Source organism: Patella vulgata, chromosome 3, assembly GCF_932274485.2.
Source record: "Patella vulgata chromosome 3, xgPatVulg1.2, whole genome shotgun sequence".
Lineage (NCBI taxonomy): Eukaryota > Metazoa > Mollusca > Gastropoda > Patellidae > Patella > Patella vulgata.
This window is the reverse complement of record NC_065881.2, coordinates 8874297-8896492: the sequence shown is the minus strand read 5'-3', so window position 1 is coordinate 8896492 and position 22196 is coordinate 8874297. Positions and strand designations below refer to the sequence as shown.

At 34.9% G+C, this 22196-nt stretch overlaps 2 protein-coding genes across 3 annotated transcripts in view; one reads left to right on the top strand and one right to left on the bottom strand.

Annotated features, from left to right (window-relative positions):
* Positions 1–8198: 8198 nt before the first annotated feature.
* On the bottom strand, positions 8199–11661 carry LOC126815942 (casein kinase I). The gene has a single exon (XM_050542065.2). It carries the CDS (start codon positions 11454–11456, stop codon positions 10479–10481), a length of 978 nt encoding a protein of 325 aa, XP_050398022.1. The 5' UTR covers positions 11457–11661; the 3' UTR covers positions 8199–10478.
* Positions 11662–11708: 47 nt separating this feature from the next.
* The window catches only part of LOC126815904 (lysophosphatidylcholine acyltransferase 2), a 43568-nt gene continuing 33080 nt past the window's right edge, over positions 11709–22196 (top strand). The window contains exons 1-3 of one of the 2 annotated variants that reach the window (XM_050541999.2): positions 11709–11847; positions 14738–14880; positions 17367–17584. In XM_050541999.2, the coding sequence (XP_050397956.1) occupies positions 11743–11847; positions 14738–14880; positions 17367–17584 (466 nt within the window). In that variant the 5' untranslated portion in view covers positions 11709–11742. Of the gene's footprint in view, positions 11848–14737; positions 14881–17366; positions 17585–22196 lie in introns of those variants that run through there. The other variant, XM_050542000.2, reaches the window with a different exon arrangement.

The following is a 22196-nucleotide window of genomic DNA, read 5'->3' as shown; positions in this document are numbered from 1 at the left end:
AGAAAAGAAAATATTGAGTATGTCTATAATTTTCAGTGTTTAAAATCTACATGTATTTATCTTTTTAAAAAAATAGAAGTTAAAATAAATAGAATGATCAGATAAGTCTGAACGAGACATTAAAAGAGAATTACGTAATATTTGAGTATCTCTTTGTTTAAAATATACATCAGATAAGCCTGAACAGAGACATTAAAAGAGAATTACATAAAATTTCAACGAAAAAAAAAAAAGAACAGAAAAGAAAATATTGAGTATCTCTATAAATGACATCTGAGCTTTGGGTCAAAGATGAATGGATGAAATAAGGTTTAATGTCCACTTGACACAAACTAGGTCATTTTGGGACTAACATGGTTCAATATTATTTCAATAATTTGGTTGTGTGTATGGGTCTTTAGCAGTGGGAGGAAACCGGAGAACGCAGAGAAAACCCACGAGGTTGGACAGGAGCCCCAACCATACCACTTGACTTAATGACAGACCTTTAAATCTAAAGTGCATGCATCAGACCATTTGGCTTTGTTTTCCCATACTTTTCGGGGGGTTGGATGGCTGAATGGTTAGCGTGTGCATGGCTGAATGGTTAGCGTGTGCGCGCTGTATCATAAAGTCTGTCATTGAGTCAACTGGCGTGGTTTCGATTCCCCGGTTGTACGTGACAAAGAGTAGGGTCGCCTGTCCAACCTCGTGGGTTTTCTCCGGGTCCTCGGGTTTCCTCCCACTGCTAAAGACCCATATGCGCAAGTGAATTATTGAAATAAAATTAAACCATATGTTAGTCCCAAAATGACCTAGTTGTGTCGCGTGGACGTTAAACCCCATTCTCTCTCTCTCTCTCTCCATTACTTTAAAGCCCTGCAAGCTCCACCACTGATAAGTGAGAAATGAAATGTTATGTGTGTTTTAATGTGATTACAGGATCAAGGATTTTCGTACCATCCAAACAACTAGACATGTTTCTTGTCAGGCCCTCCATCCTGTACTTACAAGGGGAATTAAGCCATGGCAGAAAATTTTGAGGCTCTTTCTTGGCCAACAATGGGAGCTTACCGGAGACCTGGTTAGTGAGCCTGGACACAGTTCAAATTTTTAAAAAAAAAAAAAAATCTTTTACCGTGGCTGATTTAGGTCAAGCGCTCGAGATAATACAATCAAATACGTCTCATCCGATGTTTTGAGTTGTATAATTTTGTTTTTTATTTAATGATAATCTTGCAGAATAAAGATATTCATTTGTTCATTTTTACAGCCCATCGACTTAGTATCTCGAGCGCTCAACTTAGTATCTTGAGCGCTCAACTTAGTATCTTGAGCGCTCAACTTAGTATCTCCAGCATTTGAGATATTTTTTTTTTTTGCATGTCCTAAAACATCCACCATAATTTTTGATTTAGAATAACAAAGAAGGTTTTTATATACCAGTAGCACACTGTATCATAAGGCCTGTCATTGAGTCAACTGGCATGGTTTTGAATCCCCGGTTGTATGTGACAAGGAGTAGGGTCGCCTGTCCAACCTTTTGGGTTTTCTCTGGGTCCTCCGGTTTCCTCCCACTGCTAAAGACCCCTATGCGCAAGCGAATTATTGAAATAAAATTGAACCATATGTTAGTCCCAAAATGAACTAGTTTGTGTTGAGTGGACGATAAACCTCATTTCTCTCTCTATATATATATACCAGTATTATGTATTTTTCATTAAGAATAAATTAAAGTTACAATTTCGTATTTTTCAGTTATATTTTTAAAATATATTAAAATAAAGCCCTAAACTGGATGGTATCTATAAACAGTCCTACCTTGTTAAAGAATAATCCTATTAATCCTATAATTCACTATTGCCAGTTGAGAAATTGACAAATATATCATTTTCAACTTCAAATTCAAACATTTGAAGATAGCTATTCCATGGGGGCGAATAGAAAAACAAGGGAGGCAATTGTGTTATTATTTCCGGGGTCAAAGGATTTTTAAGTTTGGAGAATAATACCTATGATCGTATAATAGTGAGTTGACAACCTATTGAGCAAAAGACATAGAAATAATTATGTTTTGACTTTCTTAGAAAATATGAAATTATCGCTTTAAAAAAATAACAAGGAAAGGATGTGAAAACAAATTAACCGTAACAAAGAAAAATCGACTTAGTATCTTGAGCGATCGACTTAGTATCTCGAGCACTTGAGATATTTTTGGTTTTTTTTGCATGTCCTAAATCAGCCACCATAATTTTTGGAATAGAATAACAAGGAAGGTTTTTGTATACCAGTATTATGTATTTTCCAATGAGAATAAATTAAGAAAATAACAAGAAAAGGATGTGAAAACAAATTAACCCTAACAAAGAAACATTGATGTAAGTTTATATCCGTGGGAAGGCTCATATCTTTAATGCTACATACATGTATCTTGATAAGTTCTTTGAAGGATATGAAATAGACAATACATGTTATTAACACATCTATATCTCAAAATTTATCACTATTACTAGGTCTGTCTGGTCCGTTATGTCATTTAGGATGACCTTACGAATCTGAAATCAAAACATGTTTAAGATATATGACAGTTTACTTATATAATATATTGTAAGTCAATTGTTTATTATTAGGGAAGAGATGTATGGACAGTGTTACATATGTAATATAGACATAATGTAAGGGAAAACCAAATTAATCCTTTGGGGTCTCAACCTCGTGGGGGTTTTCTGGGTTCTCTGGCTTTCCTCCCACTTCTAAAGACCCATACGCGCAAGCGAATTAATGAAAAAAAAATTAACCGAAATGGCCTAGTTTGTGACCAATGGACCTTAAACCCATCTCTCTCTCTCTCTCTCTTTCCCTCTCTGGTTGGGGTCAGGATCAATAAATAATCCACTCAATTTCTGTGTGGATGTTTTGTAAAAATTTCAAAACTGAAAGCTTTGAAAGCTTTTGATATGAATTATTAAACATACATTATGCAAGAGTTAAATCTTCCTATTGCAGGTCTTTCTTTAGCCCTGAATTGCTATATAAACTATTAATTAGACATTTATTAACATGAAAAGACCTTAATCAACTCTCAATGCCATCTTATGCATTGGATTTTCACTGGATTTGAATCTGATCTGCTGCTCAACGCTCACTGATGATTATATGTATAATCAAGACTATGTTTTTTTATCATACCAACTTTAGTAATGATGATCAAGGCTAGGCCTGAAATTCAATCACTAATATCTCAGTTCAGAGTGGAGCAATCTGACTTAAATATTCAGCATATTCCCTTTACATTATCTAGTTTGTAACTATTATAGTGAGCACTGCCCTTTTATCTAATCTTTCATAATGCCCTTTTAACTAAGCTTACTTTTTGTTTTTAAATTAGTTTTTTTCCTGAAGAAGTTGGTGGTCGAATTTTAATAGATATTCCAGAAGAACAGAAGATCGATTTGTTGTGGCCTAATGGGCGTGTTATATTTCATGGTCTGTTGATGTCATGATTATGTCTATAATGATCTGTCTCTGCATCCATTCTCATTGATAATTCATGGGATCAGCTGACTCAATTTATGACTATCTAGAAAACATCTATAACCCTCTTACAATATTGGGTGGGGCCCATATATAATAAATGACACAAACTACCTATAGGTCATTTCGGGACTAACATATGGTTTAATTATATTTCAATAATTCGCTTGCACGTAGGGGTCTTTAGCAGTGAGAAGAAACTGGAGGATGCGGAGAAATGCATGAGGTTGGACAAGTGATCCTACCCCTTGTCATGTGCATGTATAAGCGGGGAATCGAAACCACACCATTTGACTCAATGACAGACGTTATGATCTAAAGTGCATGCCTTAGACCAATTGGCCACCCACAAAGCTGATAATTCATGGGATCAACTGAATCTGTTTATGACTACGTGACAAGGAGTAGGGTCGCCTGTCCAACCTCGTGTGTTTTCTCCGGGTCCTCCGGTTTCCTCCCACTGCTAAAGACCCCGTACGCGCAAGTGAAATATTGAAATAAAATTAAACCATATGTTAGTCCTGAAATGACCTAGTTTGTGTCGAGTGGACGTTAAACCCCATTTCTCTCTCTCTCTCTCTCCGTTTATTACTATCTAGAAAATATCTAGCTGTAATTTAACAACAATACCATTTATCGGGCTCCTACGCCTATATAGCCTGGAGGTCGCGTGTTCGATCCCTGCATTGGCCGAGAAAGTTCATCCAGTTTTTCCGGCGTGGTTCCCCCTTGTCAGCGATGAAGGAAGGAGGGCCAGACAAGGACAGCTGTCTAGTCGTTCGGATGGGACGAAAAACCTAGGTCCCGTGTACACATTGGGGTGCATGTAAAAGATCCCTTGACAGTTGGAATTCGATATAAGAGAAGGCCGTAGTGCAGCTGTTCGGGCAAAATTTCCCTCATAGCAAACTGTATGGCGTATGCCCGTCCTCATTAGCCCAGTTTAGGAGCAGAATAGTAGGACGTGAAACCCCATTTCATTTCCTTTCATTTATATGAAGTTGAATCACAAAAAGGAATATCAGTCAACGAATTACCAACTATAAGTGTTCGGTAAAATCTAGGTCATTTCGGCACTAACATATGGTTTACTTTTATTTCAATAATTCACTTGCGCATAGGGGTCTTTAGCAGTGGGAGGAAACCGGAGGACCCGGAGAAAACCCATGAGGTTGGACAGGCGACCCTACTCCTTGTCACGTACAACCGGGGATTCGAAACCATGCCAGTCGACTCAATGACAGACTTTATGAACAGAAATAGGCTAAAAGGGCTTTAATAAAACAAGTCAATTGTGACCAATATAATCCTTGAGTGGCATTTAGCGATTGAACACATTAAAAACACAACACAGTTTATATGGAAATACAATCACTGGTTTATAAGTATAGCACGACGTTTCGACAAGTATTCTCTTATTTAAATATCATTTGTGCTTGATAACGATAAGAGAATACTTGTCGAAACGTCGTGCTATACTTATAAACCAGTGATTGTATTTCCATATAAACTGTGTTGTGTTTTTAATTGTGACCAAGTTGAAAAAAAAAGTAATTTTACAAAATAAAAAAAAATATTTGGTTAGAAAATATGTCAACTTCTAGTTCCTATTTCGTTGTTTATTTAATAATAGACAATGACAAGCTACGCAGTTTATATATTTTTTATCCTTTCTTTGTTAAATGACGTCAGCTTACGTCATACGCTGATACAAACTAACTATAGTTACTCGCATCAGTGATTTTATAAACATGCTGAGGTCAGTTAGTGTACTATATAATACTACTATATGATACTAATGCTTACTTAATATGTAAAATAAACTCCATATACACTAAATGATATGAGCGATAACACTAGGTTTAACCCTTCCTTCAGTCAATAAGTTAAGAGATGAAATGGAGAGAGAAAAATGGGGTTTAACATTCAGTCGACTCAAACTAGGTCATTTTGGGACTAACATATGGTTAAATTTATTTCAAATAATTAGGTACTATATATAAAACTAAAATAAACTCCAGATATACATTAAATAATAACACTGTGTTAAACCCCCTTCCTTCAGTCAATAAGAGAGAGAGAGAGAGAGAGAGAGTTTAACTCCACTCAACTCAAACCAGGTCATTTCGGGACTAACATATGGTTCAATTTTATTTTAATAATTCGCTTGTGCGTAGGGTTCTTTAGCAGTGGGAGGAAACCGGAGGTCCAGGAGAAAAACCCAAGAGGTTGGACAGGCGACCCTACTCCTTCCTTGTCATGTACAACCGGTGAATCAAAACCACGCCAGTTGACTCAATGATAGACCTTATGATACAATGAGCATTTAGTTCAATTTTATTTTAAATAGTTAATTTGAGTGTATGAGAGGAAACCATTGACCCTACTCTTTGTCTGGTATAAGTGTGGGATTGAGATCATTTGGTCACCCACCACATGTAAAATGAACTCCAGATTGACACATTAAATGATAACATCACATTTAATCCTTCCTTCAGTCAATAAGTCAAGAGATAGAAATAAAGTTTAACAAAGCCTACTTGACATTAACTAGGTTATTTCGGGACTAACATATGGTTAAATTAATTTAAAATACTTAATTACTTGTGTGTCTACATGGGGGTTGGAAGGCCGAAGTGTTAGCACCTGTGTGTTGTATCATAAGGTCTGTCATTGAGTCAACTGGCGTGGTTTTGATTCCCCGGTTGTACGTGACAAGGAGTAGGGTCGCTTGTTTAACCTCGTGGGTTTTCTCAGGGTCCTCCGGTTTCCTTCCACTGCTAAAGACCCCTACGTGCAAGAGAATTATTGAAATAAAAAGGAACCATATATTAATCCTGAAATGACCTAGTTTGTGTCGAGTGGATGTTAAACCCCATTTCTCTCTTTTTCTGATCTATACACATTTTGCCAGGTTGCCAATTGTCTTTCCTCTCTCACGCACATGATTAGTTTCCTCAGTCTCTCATTACTACACTTTGATCTGAAAAGTTAAAACTTGTTTTAGGGGATTCCCAGTCTTACACACTGGACCTATTGTTCAGTCTCAGATGTTTAATTTGTTGATCAACCTATCATGTTTTATTTTAGTAAGTGTTTATATAGATGAGAGAGAGAGAGAAATGGGGTTTAACGTCCACTAGACACAAACTAGGTCATTTCGGGACTAACATATGGTTCAATTTTATTTCATTAATTCGCTTGCGTGTAGGAGGAAACCGGAGAAAACCCACGAGGTTGAACAGGCGACCTTACTCCTTGTCACATACAACCAGGGTATCGAAAACCACGGGGGAACCACGACGGAAAATCTTGATGAACTTTCTCGGCTAATGCAGGGATCGAACACCCGACCTCCAGGCTAGCGAGCCAGCGTCTTAACCACCTAGCCACCGTGGCTCCCTATTTGTCGGGGGAGGGGGGGGGGGCATCTATAATGCAGCCATTGATAAACACTGAATTTTTCGTCACATCCAAACAACTGAACACTTTTTCACTGTAACTCGGTTATCATTTAATCTTGTGTATTTAGCACTAATTTCTTTCACATTTGTTAAATATCAAATCTTTGTTTAAAAATTCATAAAAATCATTTAAAATCACCCCAAATCATCTAATTTGTACTTATGTCCTGTTTAAAGCTGACTGAATAATTTTGATAATGAGTGTTCCGTTTACAAGTATTTAATTTCCTGACCACTGTTCAAAAATTAATCATTATAGATCAATAATCATTTGAGTTGTTTATTTTTAAACAGTGATCGAGAAAATAAAAGCTTGTAAATTGGACACTAATTATCAAAACCTACTGGTCAGTTTTAAACTGGACACAAGTACAAAATAGATGATTTAAGGTGATTTTAAACGATTTTCACAAATTTCTGAACAAAGGTTTGATATTGAATGAATGTGAAAGAAATTAATGCTAAATACACAAGATTACATGATACCCAGATTACAGTGCTTTCTTGTGAGGCCTTTAAAGTTCTGTACCAATGACAAGGGAGATCCATTCTCTGAACTTTCTTGGGTCAATGTCAGGCCTTCCTTTTAAAATTCTTTTCCAAACACATAAATGACAGGTGAAAAAAATCATCTGTGCAACACAATAAATAATATTTTTGTCAGTTCATCCAATTAATATTCAAATTCCTAGTTTAAACTGTTTTTAACTATGACATACAGCCCCAGGCTTGTATTAATTGATTGATAAAGGAAATAAAATGGGGTTTATGGTCTTACTTTTCTCATGAAATGAAATGGGGTTTAACATCCAACTGTTCTGCTCCTACTGGGCTAATAAAGACGGGCCTACACCTTCCATTGTGCTATGATGGAAATTTTGCCCAGGCAGTGGCACTACGGCCTACTCTTATATCGAACCTAATCGAACCCGAGATGTCCTGGTTAGCAAGCCAGGGTCTTACTGAGCGACAAATTGATTGATAACAAAGTATCTGAAGTTTCTCTGGCAAAACACCAGGATCAAACCTGAGACATCCTTGTTCACAAGCCAGGGTCTCACTGAGAGACTAATTGATTGATAACAAAGTATCCAAGTTTGCTGGATAATCCAAAGTAACTTTCGCAGGCAAAACACTGGGATCGAACACGAGACCTCCTGGTTCGCAAGCCAGGGTTTTACTCACTGAGCGACTAATTGATTGATAACAAAGTATCCAAAGTTTATCACAATATCTACATTTATTCCATGTCAAAAGCACACAGTAATAATTTTCAAGTCACTCATATAAGACTGTACAAGTAACAAATATAATTGTTTTGAAAAAGGTTTGGTTTCATATGCCCTAAAATCTACCGAGTGCCAAAAACTAACCATTTTCTCATTTCTACTATATATTTGTCTTTCATTACATATAGTACTAATACTCAATGCACACATCTGAACAATTTGGGGAAAAATTTAAAATGTGCAATAGACAAAGACAATAATTCTGTCGTTCAAAGACAAAAAAAACAACCTTGCTTTAAATTTAAAAGATAAAGTTAAAACTCAATACAGAAATTTCTTGACTCCGTTAAATATGTTGAATAATGTTTTGAAGGAGTGGGATCGAACGACGACAGAAACAAAACGGCAATTTTGTTCGCATGTGTGCATTGAGCTTACATGTATGTCTAAGAAAAGGAAAATTAAATATAATGAAGACATTTATTGATCATAATAAATATAAACTTCTAGACAGACATTTTAAAGAATAAATAGCAAAAACAAGAGAAGACAATCAATTATAATTAATAAATAGTTCAAAACAAAATTATTCTTTTTGAGCCAATTCATATTAGGTTTCAATCCATACAAATTCACGTTATCAAATGTATGTGAAAAATTTTAATTTTGGTTTCTAATTCACGAGGTAGAAACCAACTGTATGAATACCCTGTTATATATCTAATTGTTTATTTATTCAGCTACACGACAACATTAACTCATCTTTAACTCAAAGTATACCCATGCATGAGATGAAAATATTAAACTTAAAGGTCCATATACATGTAGTATATTTTTCTATGTTTAAAAGTACAACATTAACTCATCTTCAACTCAAAGTATTTCCCCATGCATGAGATGAAAATAAAGGTCCATATAGTATATTTTTCTATGTTTAAAAGTACAACAATTTATGGTGAAATAAGCATAACTATACAGCGACATCTTAATGTAATTCAACCTTTAAATGCAAGTGAAAACCAAAATTTGTGAATTTGTATGGTTCAAAATTGATTATATAACAGTATTAATTAACTATTTATTGGACATTGTTTCAGGTCATTAAAAATACATACATTTCACATTTGTTAATTTTATACATCAGGCATCTGTGCAGTTCTTGTTTTAACTGAAAATATGTATTGTGAACTGGCAGATGTTATTTTTGAGGAACAGTTACAGACACAGCAACAAGTGACATACAAATTCATTTTATACATTATCTATCACACATTGTAACAGCATTTAAGCCATGTGTCATAAACACAGAACATAGACACGGTATATTTTACAGATAAACACTTAATTCAAAACACTTCAACAAGTATGGAGTCAATGAACTTCTTGTTACACTATCTTACAAATTAGTTTACATGTACATAATATATTATCTAGTTAAAATGATATTTTTTGTCTTTTTTTTCCATCTCTTTTTTGGTGCGCAGAATATACAAGAGCGTTTACACTATATATATATTTATTTGTATATTTTTTAAACAAAAAAAAAGAATTTTACAGATTGATACATTTGAAAATAGGTTAAGGACAAAAAAAGTTCTATCTAAAAAAAAAAAGAAAAAAAAAAGACCTACATTATCGTCACACCAACGAATATATTATATTTCATTATTTCAAATATACATGTTTATCAATAATAATTAATAATATACATGTATGCACTGAAACATCTAATACATGTAATTATAACATTTCAGTGATTGATCAAAGATTTCTTAATTGTTGTTTTACCTTACTTACATTTTCTGTCCAAACCAATAACAGTTTGACTTTTTAGAAATCACACATTTATAATGACATTTGAGTAATTTAAAGTATGTATGAAGTTGTACATACAGTACTACTATACACAATAAAATAAATGTTCATTTAAATCTACAATAACCCCAGTGACAGAAACAGCAGCATTATCATTCAATATTTTTTAAATACACTTCATATAGGCAATATGAGGACCCTATATCATCAAAAATTTCAAGTACAATTTAACCAACAGACCACAGTATAAGTTACACAGTTTGTCATCACAAGACATTACACAAGTTTATTTGACAAGCATTCCTATCTGTTCACACGTTTGCAGATCAACAACCTCACTTGTCAATGATAATGATAATATCGATATTTACCAATGTCTGCGAACCGAAAAGCTTGTGCAGTGATTGTGGTGATAAGCTGCATTGTGAAGTGTTCAATTTTGTTCAATCCGAATATTTTAACGAGCATTAGCAGTAGTCTGGCCGGTTGTCGAGCTAGCCGCGACAGCAGCTGCCTTTTGTTTCAACATTGTCCAATCAAATGTGTAATCGTACTGGTAATTAAGTGTACGGAAAAGAATTCGGAAGAGTTGGCGAAGATACATATAATCAGGCGCTTCTTCAAAACGCAAACCTCGGCAGTAGTTGAGGTACATACAGAATTCGGCTGGGAAGCCTTTACACAAAACTTCAACTGGAGTTGACATTTTCCGTTCACTGATTTTTTCATATTTCTGCTTTTTGGTGTTGGCTTTTAAACCCTGCCACGGCAAACTTCCTCTGTTGAAGTACATTAATACATACCCAAGGGACTCCATGTCATCTCTGCGACTCTGTTCAATACCCAAATGGGCGTTTATACTGGCGTAACGGGCCGTTCCTGTAAGATTTTTATCTTCTCGGTAAGGGATGTGAGTTCTGGTACGACTGTCTCTGTACTTTTTTGCGAGACCAAAATCGATCAAGAAAACTTTGTTGCAATGTCTACCAATGCCCATAAGAAAATTATCAGGTTTGATGTCTCGGTGAATGAAATTTTTGTTGTGAACGTACTCAATTCTGCCAATCATTTGATCTGCCAACATCAAAACCGTTTTCATAGTGAACCGTCTGGAGCAGAAATTAAACAGATCTTCAAGGCTGGGTCCAAGAAGGTCCATAACGAGGACATTGTAATCTTTTTCAGGGCCATAGAAGCGAATGTGTGGTATGCCAACACCCCCTTGTAATATTTTATAAAGCTTGCTTTCATATAAAAGCTGTGGATGTCGAGCTTTTGTTGACTCTAATTTCACCGCCACCTCCTCGCCATTTGTAATGTTGATTCCTAAGTAAATGTCGCCAAAGGAACCGCTCCCAATTTTTCTCACAAGTCGATATTTCGCACCAACTATAAACTCTCCTTTCGAAGTAGATCTATCACCACAGCTATCCATCTTCCTAATACACTTCAGAGTCTTTTAAACCTCAAAAAATATCAAAATTGTTTTGTTTTTCAATGTATTAATTTGGTTGCCATCTTGGGTGTTGCAGTCGCAATAGAGGTTATCCCAGCATGCCCAGTTTCTTTACCATAATCCTACACGACGTTGTTGTGCGACTGCGCGCCGGATATCGATAGACCACCGACCGCGACCAGTTTGCAATGGAGAAACACTGCTTGAACTTGTTTGAAAGTTGACCACCACCCTTCTGTAGTTAGTTTTCCTGACAGGTTACAAAATGAAGCGCAACGTTATTTATCCACGCCAAGATTCCCTTGTCTCACCTGTTGTAGAGAATCCGTTTGTGCACCGCTTGAATTGGACAGTATACGACTACATCAAGGTTCGTTAGTTTTTGTTGTGTATTGAATTTGAACGAGGCGACTGCTAAACCCAGTAAAAGCCATGTGCGAGGCGATCTGTGTGTATCTAATAAGATTAAAGGGACCGTGTTTGATCTTGTTTACCGTTACGTGAAATCACTCACCGTAACCATGTATAACAACGGAACAATAATCGGGTTCCTTCACTGCGTAACAACCGTATCGCATGTCTATTTATATTTGTATCATAATATCATTGACATTATTATTATAAATGTAGGTACGACAATAACAATGTAGGCGTAATTGTTGCAACTTCACTTGTTTAACTTTAAATTTAAAAAAAAGTGTAATTTAAATTGTGTAGGCTTATATTTACCTCAGACCTGTATTGGTAAAATTAATCATATTGGATCATATAGATCTATTCATAAATATTATGAAATCATCATTTATTATACTTCATAGATCTATTCATAAATACGAAATCATCACATTCATGAATCATTATACACCTATTTGACCTATGACTTTCTTTGACAATACGAAAAAAAATCATAGGAACAGTTCTGTTCGGGAGTAATTTCATCCAAATACATGTATCGTTTTATCCCAATATTACATGTGTCGTTTCATCCCCGCTTCAGAGAACCATAATTAATATGCAAAATATTTTTGTCCATATCATTTAAGAAAACAATTTTAGGCCAGGCATCAAATTCTCTAGAGTTAAAACACGTAGATACTCATATAATTTGAAAAAAATAGATTTTTATTTTTTTACTTTATCTCATATCTGGCTTCTTATTTAGACCTATATATAAATACAACTCAATTCTCACTTAGTTTAAATTAAATGTTTTTATTATAAATTCATAACGTTTAACAGTTTATTTAACAATACATGTACATACAACTCAATTTAGAATGGGATGAAACACACTAAGAGCCATATCAAAAATATGCTGGGATGCAACGTCCCGCAACCATTCAAATCCTGACTAGGGGCCCATTGGTCCATACTTGCAGCACCTAGATTAGACTACTCCACACCGTCAGGGGCGTGGTGACCCATTATTTTGCATGAGGAACAAGATCCTGTCCGGGTCCCGCCAAAACAATATTTATATGGGGGGGGGGGGTCTCTCCCAGGGCAGTGCTGCCAAGTAATATAGGACTGATTGGAACATGCTAGTGTCGATTTGTAACATATCTGACCAACGGTATATGTTTGACACTGGTTGAGCATTATGATTATAATTATATTGTTAAAAACTGCATTGAAACCGCATGATTTTTTGCCATTTGCGAGGGGCACAAAAACTCAAAACCATGATGGAAAACATTAGCATTAGCTCCTCATTGTGTCCCTGTCGCTTAACCCCTGTACACCAGGGATTCACAACTTCTTCCTCCTAGCTAGGTTGATATCAAAGATCAGATTTACACTTATAATGATACACGGTACATTATTTTTGAAAAGTTTTCACGTTGGATAAATCTTTTCTAAAAAAACCCAACAAGTTTAGACTGTTACATGTACATTCACTGGTATAGTGTCATTATTAATAATATTGCACAATATTTATTAAGCTTACAGATTAATGACTTTTGCCATTGACTACAGCATTTATAATTATTTAGTGTTAAGTGCATTTAATGTAAGAGTAAATTACAATACATAGGTCTATATAGCTGCTGACTGCTGAGTTTAACACTGTACAGTGGTCTACAATGAGTGCTAGTTAACTCATCCACAACGAAACTCATCGACAGTTAAGTCGTCCATAACCACTGGTTAAGTCATCAACAAACTATAAATCATCGCATCATCTTCATTTATTTAAAATTTGATTTATAGTAGGGCATGTATCTACTGCTAATCTAGGTCATTATACTACATAGTAAACTTATTTTGACTTAAAAGTTCAGAGTATATTCTCCAGAGTGGTTTCCCCTGACATGAAGAGCCTGACAAGGACAGCTGTCTAGTTGTTTGGATGGGACTAAAACCGAGGTCCCATGTACATATTGGTTTGCACGTAAAAGATCCCTTGACAGTTGAAATTCGATATAAGATTAGGCTTCAGTGCTGCTATCCGTGCAAAATTTTCCTCAACTGTATGGCGTATGCCCGTCTTCATTAGCCCATTTTGGAGCATAACAATAGGACGTTAAACTTATTTCATTTCATTCACAGCAAGAAAATAAATGTACAAAATTGATTGTATCATACAACAAAACAATGTAAATATATATTATATCTCAAAAAATAAACCCCAACTCAGCTTATTATCAACAAGAGCATCCATACCGAAGCAATAAACGTCCACATTCCTGGGGGTCAGGGCATGCACCAAAATAAATAATTGCTGTCTTTACGGTATAAGGAATAAATATGCCCTTAGGGGTTTTTAGCAGGGGAGGAAACCAGAGAACCCGGAGAAAACCCATGAGGTTGGACAGACTACCCTACTCCTCCTTGTTACGTACAACCAGGGAATCGAACTCACGCCAGTTGACTCAATGACAGACCCTATGATTCAACGCATTCGCACTAACCATTTGTCCATCCAAAATCCCCCGCCCGATTATTTATCAAACTTAAATGTTTAGTTGGCCATATTGACAGCAATTTTATTTGAGATGTCCTGTGTCATTTCAGAGGATTATTTCACTATTTTCTTCCTTTATCAATATAGGAAGGAAATGAAACTAGATCTTCCGGGCAGATATGAAGGCTTTCATATTGGTCACTGTTTCTGTCCCATATAAAGAATCTCAAAACGAGGAAAATTTTTTTTTATTAAAATCGGTCAAACTTAGAAAACATTTCAGGCCTAAAGAAAGACCTGTAATAGACAGATTTAGCTCTTGCATAATGTATGTTTAATTTATCTATTTTTTCAGGTGGCTTTGATGTCCATTACCATCGCCCCGATCAGGTTGATATTAGTAGGTATCTGTTTATTGGCAGCATGGCCATTAGCTGCTATTGCTGTAGGTTTTCGTTCAGAAGCAGACAGAAATAAACCATTGGCAGGATGGAGAAAGTAAGCTTTATATTTTTTTAAACTTCAAACATATTGTACTTATATAAGCAAAATATTAAAGGGGCATTAGGTAAGATTAGATAAGGAGTTGACAGTTCTCGCTGTAATAGTGAGAAAATAGATAATGAAAACAAAAATGCTGAAAATTTCAGTCAAATTGCTTCACTCTGAACCGAGATATTAGCCGTTCAATTTTAGGCTAGTTTCGGTCGTCATTACTAATGTTGGTATGATATTAAACAAAGTCTTGATTATTCATTTTTACTTTAAATTATCCATCACAAAATATATTCAAATCTAGTAAATATTGCAGGCTAACAATGGCATCGAGAGTTGATTATGGTCTGGATCAGTTAATTAATGTCCAATTAATAATTTAGATAACATTTCAGGCCCAAAGAAAGACCTGCAATAGGCAGATTTAGCTGTTGCATAATGTATGTTTAATTCTTAAACGGACACTGGTGCATAATTTGCTGGTAAAGATAGTCTTACATCAATCTCACACTTAAACATACATTATGCAAGAGGTAAATCTGTCTTATTACAGGTCTTTCTTTTGGCCTGAAGTGTTATCTAAATTATCATTAACATAACAAGCCCATATTCAATTCTCTAGATCATCGGATGGCAGAGATTTAAATGGATTAGAATTCCCATAAAATAGATAATCGAAAGTTAGTCTTGTTTGTCCAGTACCATTGCCACAGTAATAAACCATCGGTGCTGGATCTTCAAACAGTCATAACTTCGCCTTGTAGAATAAAGTAATGTGAATGAAATTTCAATATATTCATTTTTCATTATCTATTTTTGAACTATTATAACAAGAACTGTCACCTCTTTATCTAAAACTTACATAATGTATCTTTAAAGATGCACAACCAGAAGAGAAAATCATTTAACTGCATTTAGGTCAGGTCTAGAGTTTGTACAGGTTTTTCAAAAACGTATTTAATTTTTTGATCTTTGCAATATACATTTGTTGATTGCGACCTTAGATCAGGGCTACGCTTCCAAATTGTCTTTTTACTTTTTGTGTGCATTATTAGTGATGGAAAATAATTTTTACCATTGATTGTTACAAAAAAATACCAGTGGCATGTCACTGTCATTGCTGACATACTGTATGTGTCATAGGTTGGCTATCACTGGCCTATATTGGTTATAAATGTCAATACATGTAGCTTTGTATCGGGCTAACTAAATTGTATTTAGAGAATATTAATAACCTGTTTAAAACGATCTTTGATCAATTTTAGAAAAAATTATATCAATAAAGTTTTGATCTTCTTAAACTCCATTAATATTCATGAGCTGTATCATGAAAAGTTAAAAAAAAAGGGTTATGTAATGTTGAGATCAATGAGATGCATAGGAGAATAATATTGCTTCAGCTTATCACAATTTCAGGGGTGGATCCAGGATTTTCTGCAGCTCGGGAGGAAGGATGGGGGGCAGGGGAGGGCACGCAGAAATTTCAAATCTCCATTGAGGTTTTGATATTGACCACTTGCTAGAGCCAAAGCCCCCAAAAAACCATGATAGGTGGAAAATGTAACACTATAGATGCCATTTCTGACCATCCATTTTGGGGTCCCAAACCCTTGAAATTGAGACTGAGTTAGGGATCTGGCCGCCCCCCACCCACCCTGCCCACCTGGATCCTCGTCTGGTTTTATTGTATTTAACATAATAAGTGTTTACCTTTTAATTACAATATAGATCTTAGAATTTTAAAATCTTGAAATACATTCTCTATTTCTCTATGATCTTAATATTTAGCTTTTTAAAAATTAAAACCGGATATTACATCTCCTCAGATGTAGATAAAGCCTACAACTTAATAGCCTATATTTTAATCAGAGTGTTTCTAGCTGAAATTAACACTATCTGTCATTCTTATTCATTTTTAAGGCTACCGATCGTTCTTTGTATTTTTTGAATAATACTGATTTCCCGAGACTTGATCACGCTAAATTGTACTCAACATTTAATTAATTTATTATAGAACATTTAATTAATTTATTATAGAACATTTAATTAATTTATTATAGAACATTTAATTATTAGAAAAAAATAAATTAAATTTATTATAGAACATTTAATTATTGGAGAAAAAATAAATTAAATTTATTATAGAACATTTAATTATTAGAAAAATAAAAAGAATAATTGAGTTGTTGATTTAAGATAATCTCCCGACTTCGATTCAGTCGAATTAAAAAGAGTACCATCAAAAGATTTTACCTAAAAATTATAGGTGGCACTGGCTTAATTGTTTTGTCGGCAGACAATGACAAATATTCTAAATACGTTTACGGAATAGAATTGAACCATTTCCTTTTAGAGATTTAACATTCACGATATTGTAGTTTTCACGGGATTCAGAAAATCTCAAAGGACGATCAGTGGTTTTAATTTTTTTTATATATATTTTTAAAAAAAGAATATAGAATATTAATCCTTTTTTTCATCCATCACAGCTTCCTGCGCCCTTTTGTTGTCTTTTTCTGTCGGGCGATGTTCTTCATGGGTGGTTTTCACTGGATCACAGTACGAGGCAAAAGGGTCACATCAAAAGTTGCCCCAATTATAGCAATGGCTCCCCATTCATCATATTTCGATGCCTTGCCAGTTGTATATCTTAACCTTGATACTGTTGTCGCCAAAGCTGAAACTGATAATGTGCCTTTATTTGGAAGTAAGAAAAACTTTGAATTGAAACAATGTCATGCAATATGAATTTACAGAAGTTTGAAATCTTTAATCACGTTTCTCAAAAAGGTTTAGTTTTTTTTAATACCTGACAAAGTTGGGCGCTTTATTAATACATCTATTTTCGATGAGGTGTGTAAATAACAGGTTTACAGGAAACTATACCTGACAAAACGTTGGGCGCTATTGAATTAGTACTTAACATTTCAAAAGTTTGCCTGACAGTAGGCCTGGAAATAACGGTTCTACTACTGTACATGTACCTAACAAAATGTCAGGCACTAAGCCATAGTACTACCTAAACCATTTTTGTAGTTCTCAAACGACATTTATCAATTATCAAACGATATTTTGAAAGTAAACTATATGTATACTTTCTAGCGGTAAAAACCCCTAATTAAACAATCCCAGTTTTACAGTGTAATAAACATTACAACTCGGGTACCATGTAGTTGTGCTGTTTAAGTAGGAGTTTCTGTATTTCATGTTTAGTTTCAAACCATTGGTGGGAAAACTTTTCGAATTAGTTGAGAATGATAGAAAATCTTTGGGTTTCTACTGTTGGGTAGGTTAAAAGGTCTGTTTAGATTAGATAAATGAATGTTGGGTTTATTTATCTGTTTAGTTTCTCAAAAGTTTTGAGTAATGAACAGACTAATTAATTTATAACTCAACACTGCTTTAGAAACTGCATTGGCTGAGAAAGTTCATCGGGATTTTTCGACGTGGTTTCCCCTTGTCAGTGGTGCAGAACAGCCGGCCTGACAAGGACAGCTGTCTAGTCCTTCGGATGAGACAAAAACCAAGGTCCCAAGTATACATTGAAATGCACGTAAAAGATCCCTTGGCAGTTGGAATTCGATATAAGAGTAGGCGATAGTGCCGCTGCCCGGGCAAAATTTTCCTCATAGCACACTGTATGGCGTATGCCCGTCTTCATTTGCCTAGTCGGAACAGAACAGTAGGACGTTAAACTCCATTTCATTTCATTGCTTTAGAAACTAAACAGTTATAAACCCAACAATTGTTTGAAATTAAACATTCAATACAGAAACTCTTGCTAAAACAACACAACTAAATGATACCCAAGTTGTAGTGAAACTACTTTCTGACGTTTTTAACTTTATGGCGGACATGTATTATTGATATCAATAAAAAAAGACAAATCAGTGCACGACCAAACGACAGGAACCAGAGGGGCTGTACCTGACAAAGCTCGAATCTGTGACAGGTGCCATATTTCAAGGCTTGCTGGACAAGTTTTTTTTTTATAAATATCCCTAGAAATACTGAAAATAGAAAAATCTGTATATACGTGTATGCCAGATAAAATGACAAGTACCAAAAGGGATTGTGCCTGCAGGTATCAAAGGGATTGTACCAGTAGGTAGCAAAAGGATTGTGCCTGTACATGTAGGTACCAAAGGGATTGTGCCTGTTAGTCGTTGGTGTTTGTGTTTTAGAGGAGAGCTGAAAAATGCTCCCCTTAACAAATTGAAAAATTGCTCCCCTAAAAAAAGCTCTCCCAGTTTCGATAAGAAGAGTGATTTAGAAATTAAGGAGAGGGATTTGATATTAAGGACAGTGATTGTGTGTATGGGAAATGGTTCTGAAGATTAAAAACTACATGTAATGGGGTCATTCATGGTTTCATAAATGATAATGAACCCCTGATGAATTTGTAAATTCAGGTGCGCGGCAGACGCTTGAGAGCAATCGCTCGCCGTACAAAACAATGACTAGCCTGTGTATGCAGGTAACAAAGGGATTTTTTCTTGAAAATGACTGTAACCGGTGCCTTGTTTCCCTGGTTTGTCTATCTTTAACCTAACACATGACACAATTATATATGGAATACAAGTTACTTAACCAGAAATAAATCTTTTAAGTATCTTATATTCCATATAAATGTGTCATTCTCATTCTGGTTTCTCCTTATCAGTAGTGCAGGACAGCTGTCTAGTCGTGGCATGCACGTAAAATTCGATATAAGGATAGGCCGTAGCGTTGCTGCCTGGGCAAAATTTCCCTCATAGCATACTGTATGACATATGCCTGTCTTCATTAGCCCAGTCGGAGCAGAACAGTAGGATGTTAAACCCCATTTCATTTCATTTCGTTATTCTCATTCAATTATTAAATGCCGCTTAAACAATTTATCTTTTAATTCTAGCTTTTAAATTAGTTTACAGTTTTTTGTTTTAATGAAAGGTTTTAATATTTTCTGCTATTAAACTTATTACAAGAAATGATATTTTAATAATATCCTCTCAATTTCATTTTCATTTTCTTACGTGTTGAAATTTATTTGTGTATTATTCATTAGAATTGACACAGAAAATATTGATTTTTCTCTATATATAGAGATTAGATTGTTTTTCTGGAATTTATATTATTATATCGTACATTAATAACAATTATATGAAATGGTTACATCGAATTAGTCAACTTGATGAATCATAAAATAAAAACTATATTGTTTTTAGCGCGATACGTTTAAGTGTAGGATAAATCACAAGACTGAGGTGATGATGGGGAAAGAAAGATTGAAGAAAATAACCAGAGAAAAAAGAAAAACTTGAGGCCAGCAGGCCAAGGTTTTTCTGTCAAGGGTTTTTTCTGAAGCCATTCTTCTCCAGCATAACCGAAGTCGAGGACATGTGATGAATAATATTGAATAAAAAGAAATTAAACCAGCAGTTGAAATAAAAATAAAAGACAACATGGACGCATTTCAATCTGAGCAAAACAGTAGGACGTTAAACTTTTAACCCATATTTCATTTCATTTCTGAGAGTTGGAGGTGTGCTAACTGTCGTGTTTTGAGCAAGTTCATCAGACATCAATCAATGAAGTTTCCCAAAATATCCTTTCTATTACGACAATCGGATAGTGATAATTCCTAGTTCAATTGTCGTCAATACTTGCTACAATCGGCTTCTTTCAGCATTGAAATGCCATTAGTCAATTGGCCCACACATTTTCTAACCAGCTTGTATTAAATGTGTGGCAGCTGAGATCTGTTGCAAAATCAATTTAAGTTGATTACTGTTTTTGGGGGGGCGAACTTTAGGCTGGCTATTGTTCTCAATATTTCATAATATAAAACTTGTACTTCTGTTTTGGGGGATGAACTTTAGACTGGCTGTTCTCGATATTTCATAATATAAAACAGTTAAACATGTCGGAGCAGAACAGTAGGATGTTAAACCCTTTTTTATTTCATTTCATTTCCATTACGTTAGGCCCCCATAAAAGTTACTTAGGCAGAATTACTGTACATGTATGTAATATACATGTAGGAGGGGTTAAATTTGACCTTTTGCCAGTCTCGTTAATTTCAGGATTGGTATGAATTTTTTATCTCTGACTCTTGACGTACATAGGAAGAAATGATCCTTTAAATGCTTTAAGCTATTATTTTGTCAAACATTTACATGTAGATAGGGTTGTGAAAAGATAATCAATATATTTAACGATACAACATTTGACATGTCGATATTTTTACTCTACTTTCCCCATATTTTCAAATAGAATGATTTTTTTTCTTTAATTTTTATTTATCTAACTTATCACAAGATTTTTTAGGTTCAATTCCTTAATATTCATTGACACAGTTGCCTAAAACAAATTTCTGTAAAATATTAATGATTTTAGACCTTCATTTACTTATTTTTTATCCCATCTGAATGACTATATACATGTATATGTTTGTTGTCCCTTGACCTGCCTGCACCACTGACAAAGGGGGTGGTTAGCACGTGCGTGCTGTATCATACAGATTGTCATGGAGTCAACTGGTGTGGTTTCGATTCCCTGGTTGTACGTGACAAGGAGTAGGGTCGCCTGTCCACCTCCTGGGTTCTCTGCTGGTCCTTCGGTTTCTTCCCACTGCTAAAGACCCCAACGCGAAAGCGAATTATTGAAATAAAATTGAACCATATGTTAGTCCCAGAATGACCTATTTTGTTTCGAAATTATATTGCAATCTTTTTTACTAACTATATTTATCCTTGCAAATATAAGACTCTACAAAACAAAATAATTAATTTGATGATAACCTAATTAAAGTGATTAGTAATTAAACAATGATGTCATTGTCTGATATTCAGATTTCAATTCAAGAAGTCATCCGTTATAAAAACAAGTAGAGTACCATATGTTGATGGTGACTGCCATTCAATGAATGAATGAAATGAAATCCTGGTTTAACGTCCTACAGATCTGCACAGACAGAGCTTATGAAGACAGACATATACGCCATACAGTGTACTATGCAGGAAATCTTGCCCGGACAGTGTCACACTGATCAGCAGTGAATTTTTCTAGGCCGCTACAATCACTGATAAGGATGACATCGATGCGACTTAATGAGCCAGAAATATTAACTTTTTTCCTGCGACAAATTAAGTTCTAAAACATTTTTTTTTATGTATTAGAAAAATAAAGGCATTTGACGTATTTGTATGTAAAAATTATTTCCTATTTAGTGCAGATGGGTATTAAAATGAGTAAAAGTCTCCATTCTGTCCGAACTAGAACGTCTTATGTAAACAATGCACGCACCATTGAGCCAATGATTGATGCCACATGATGAG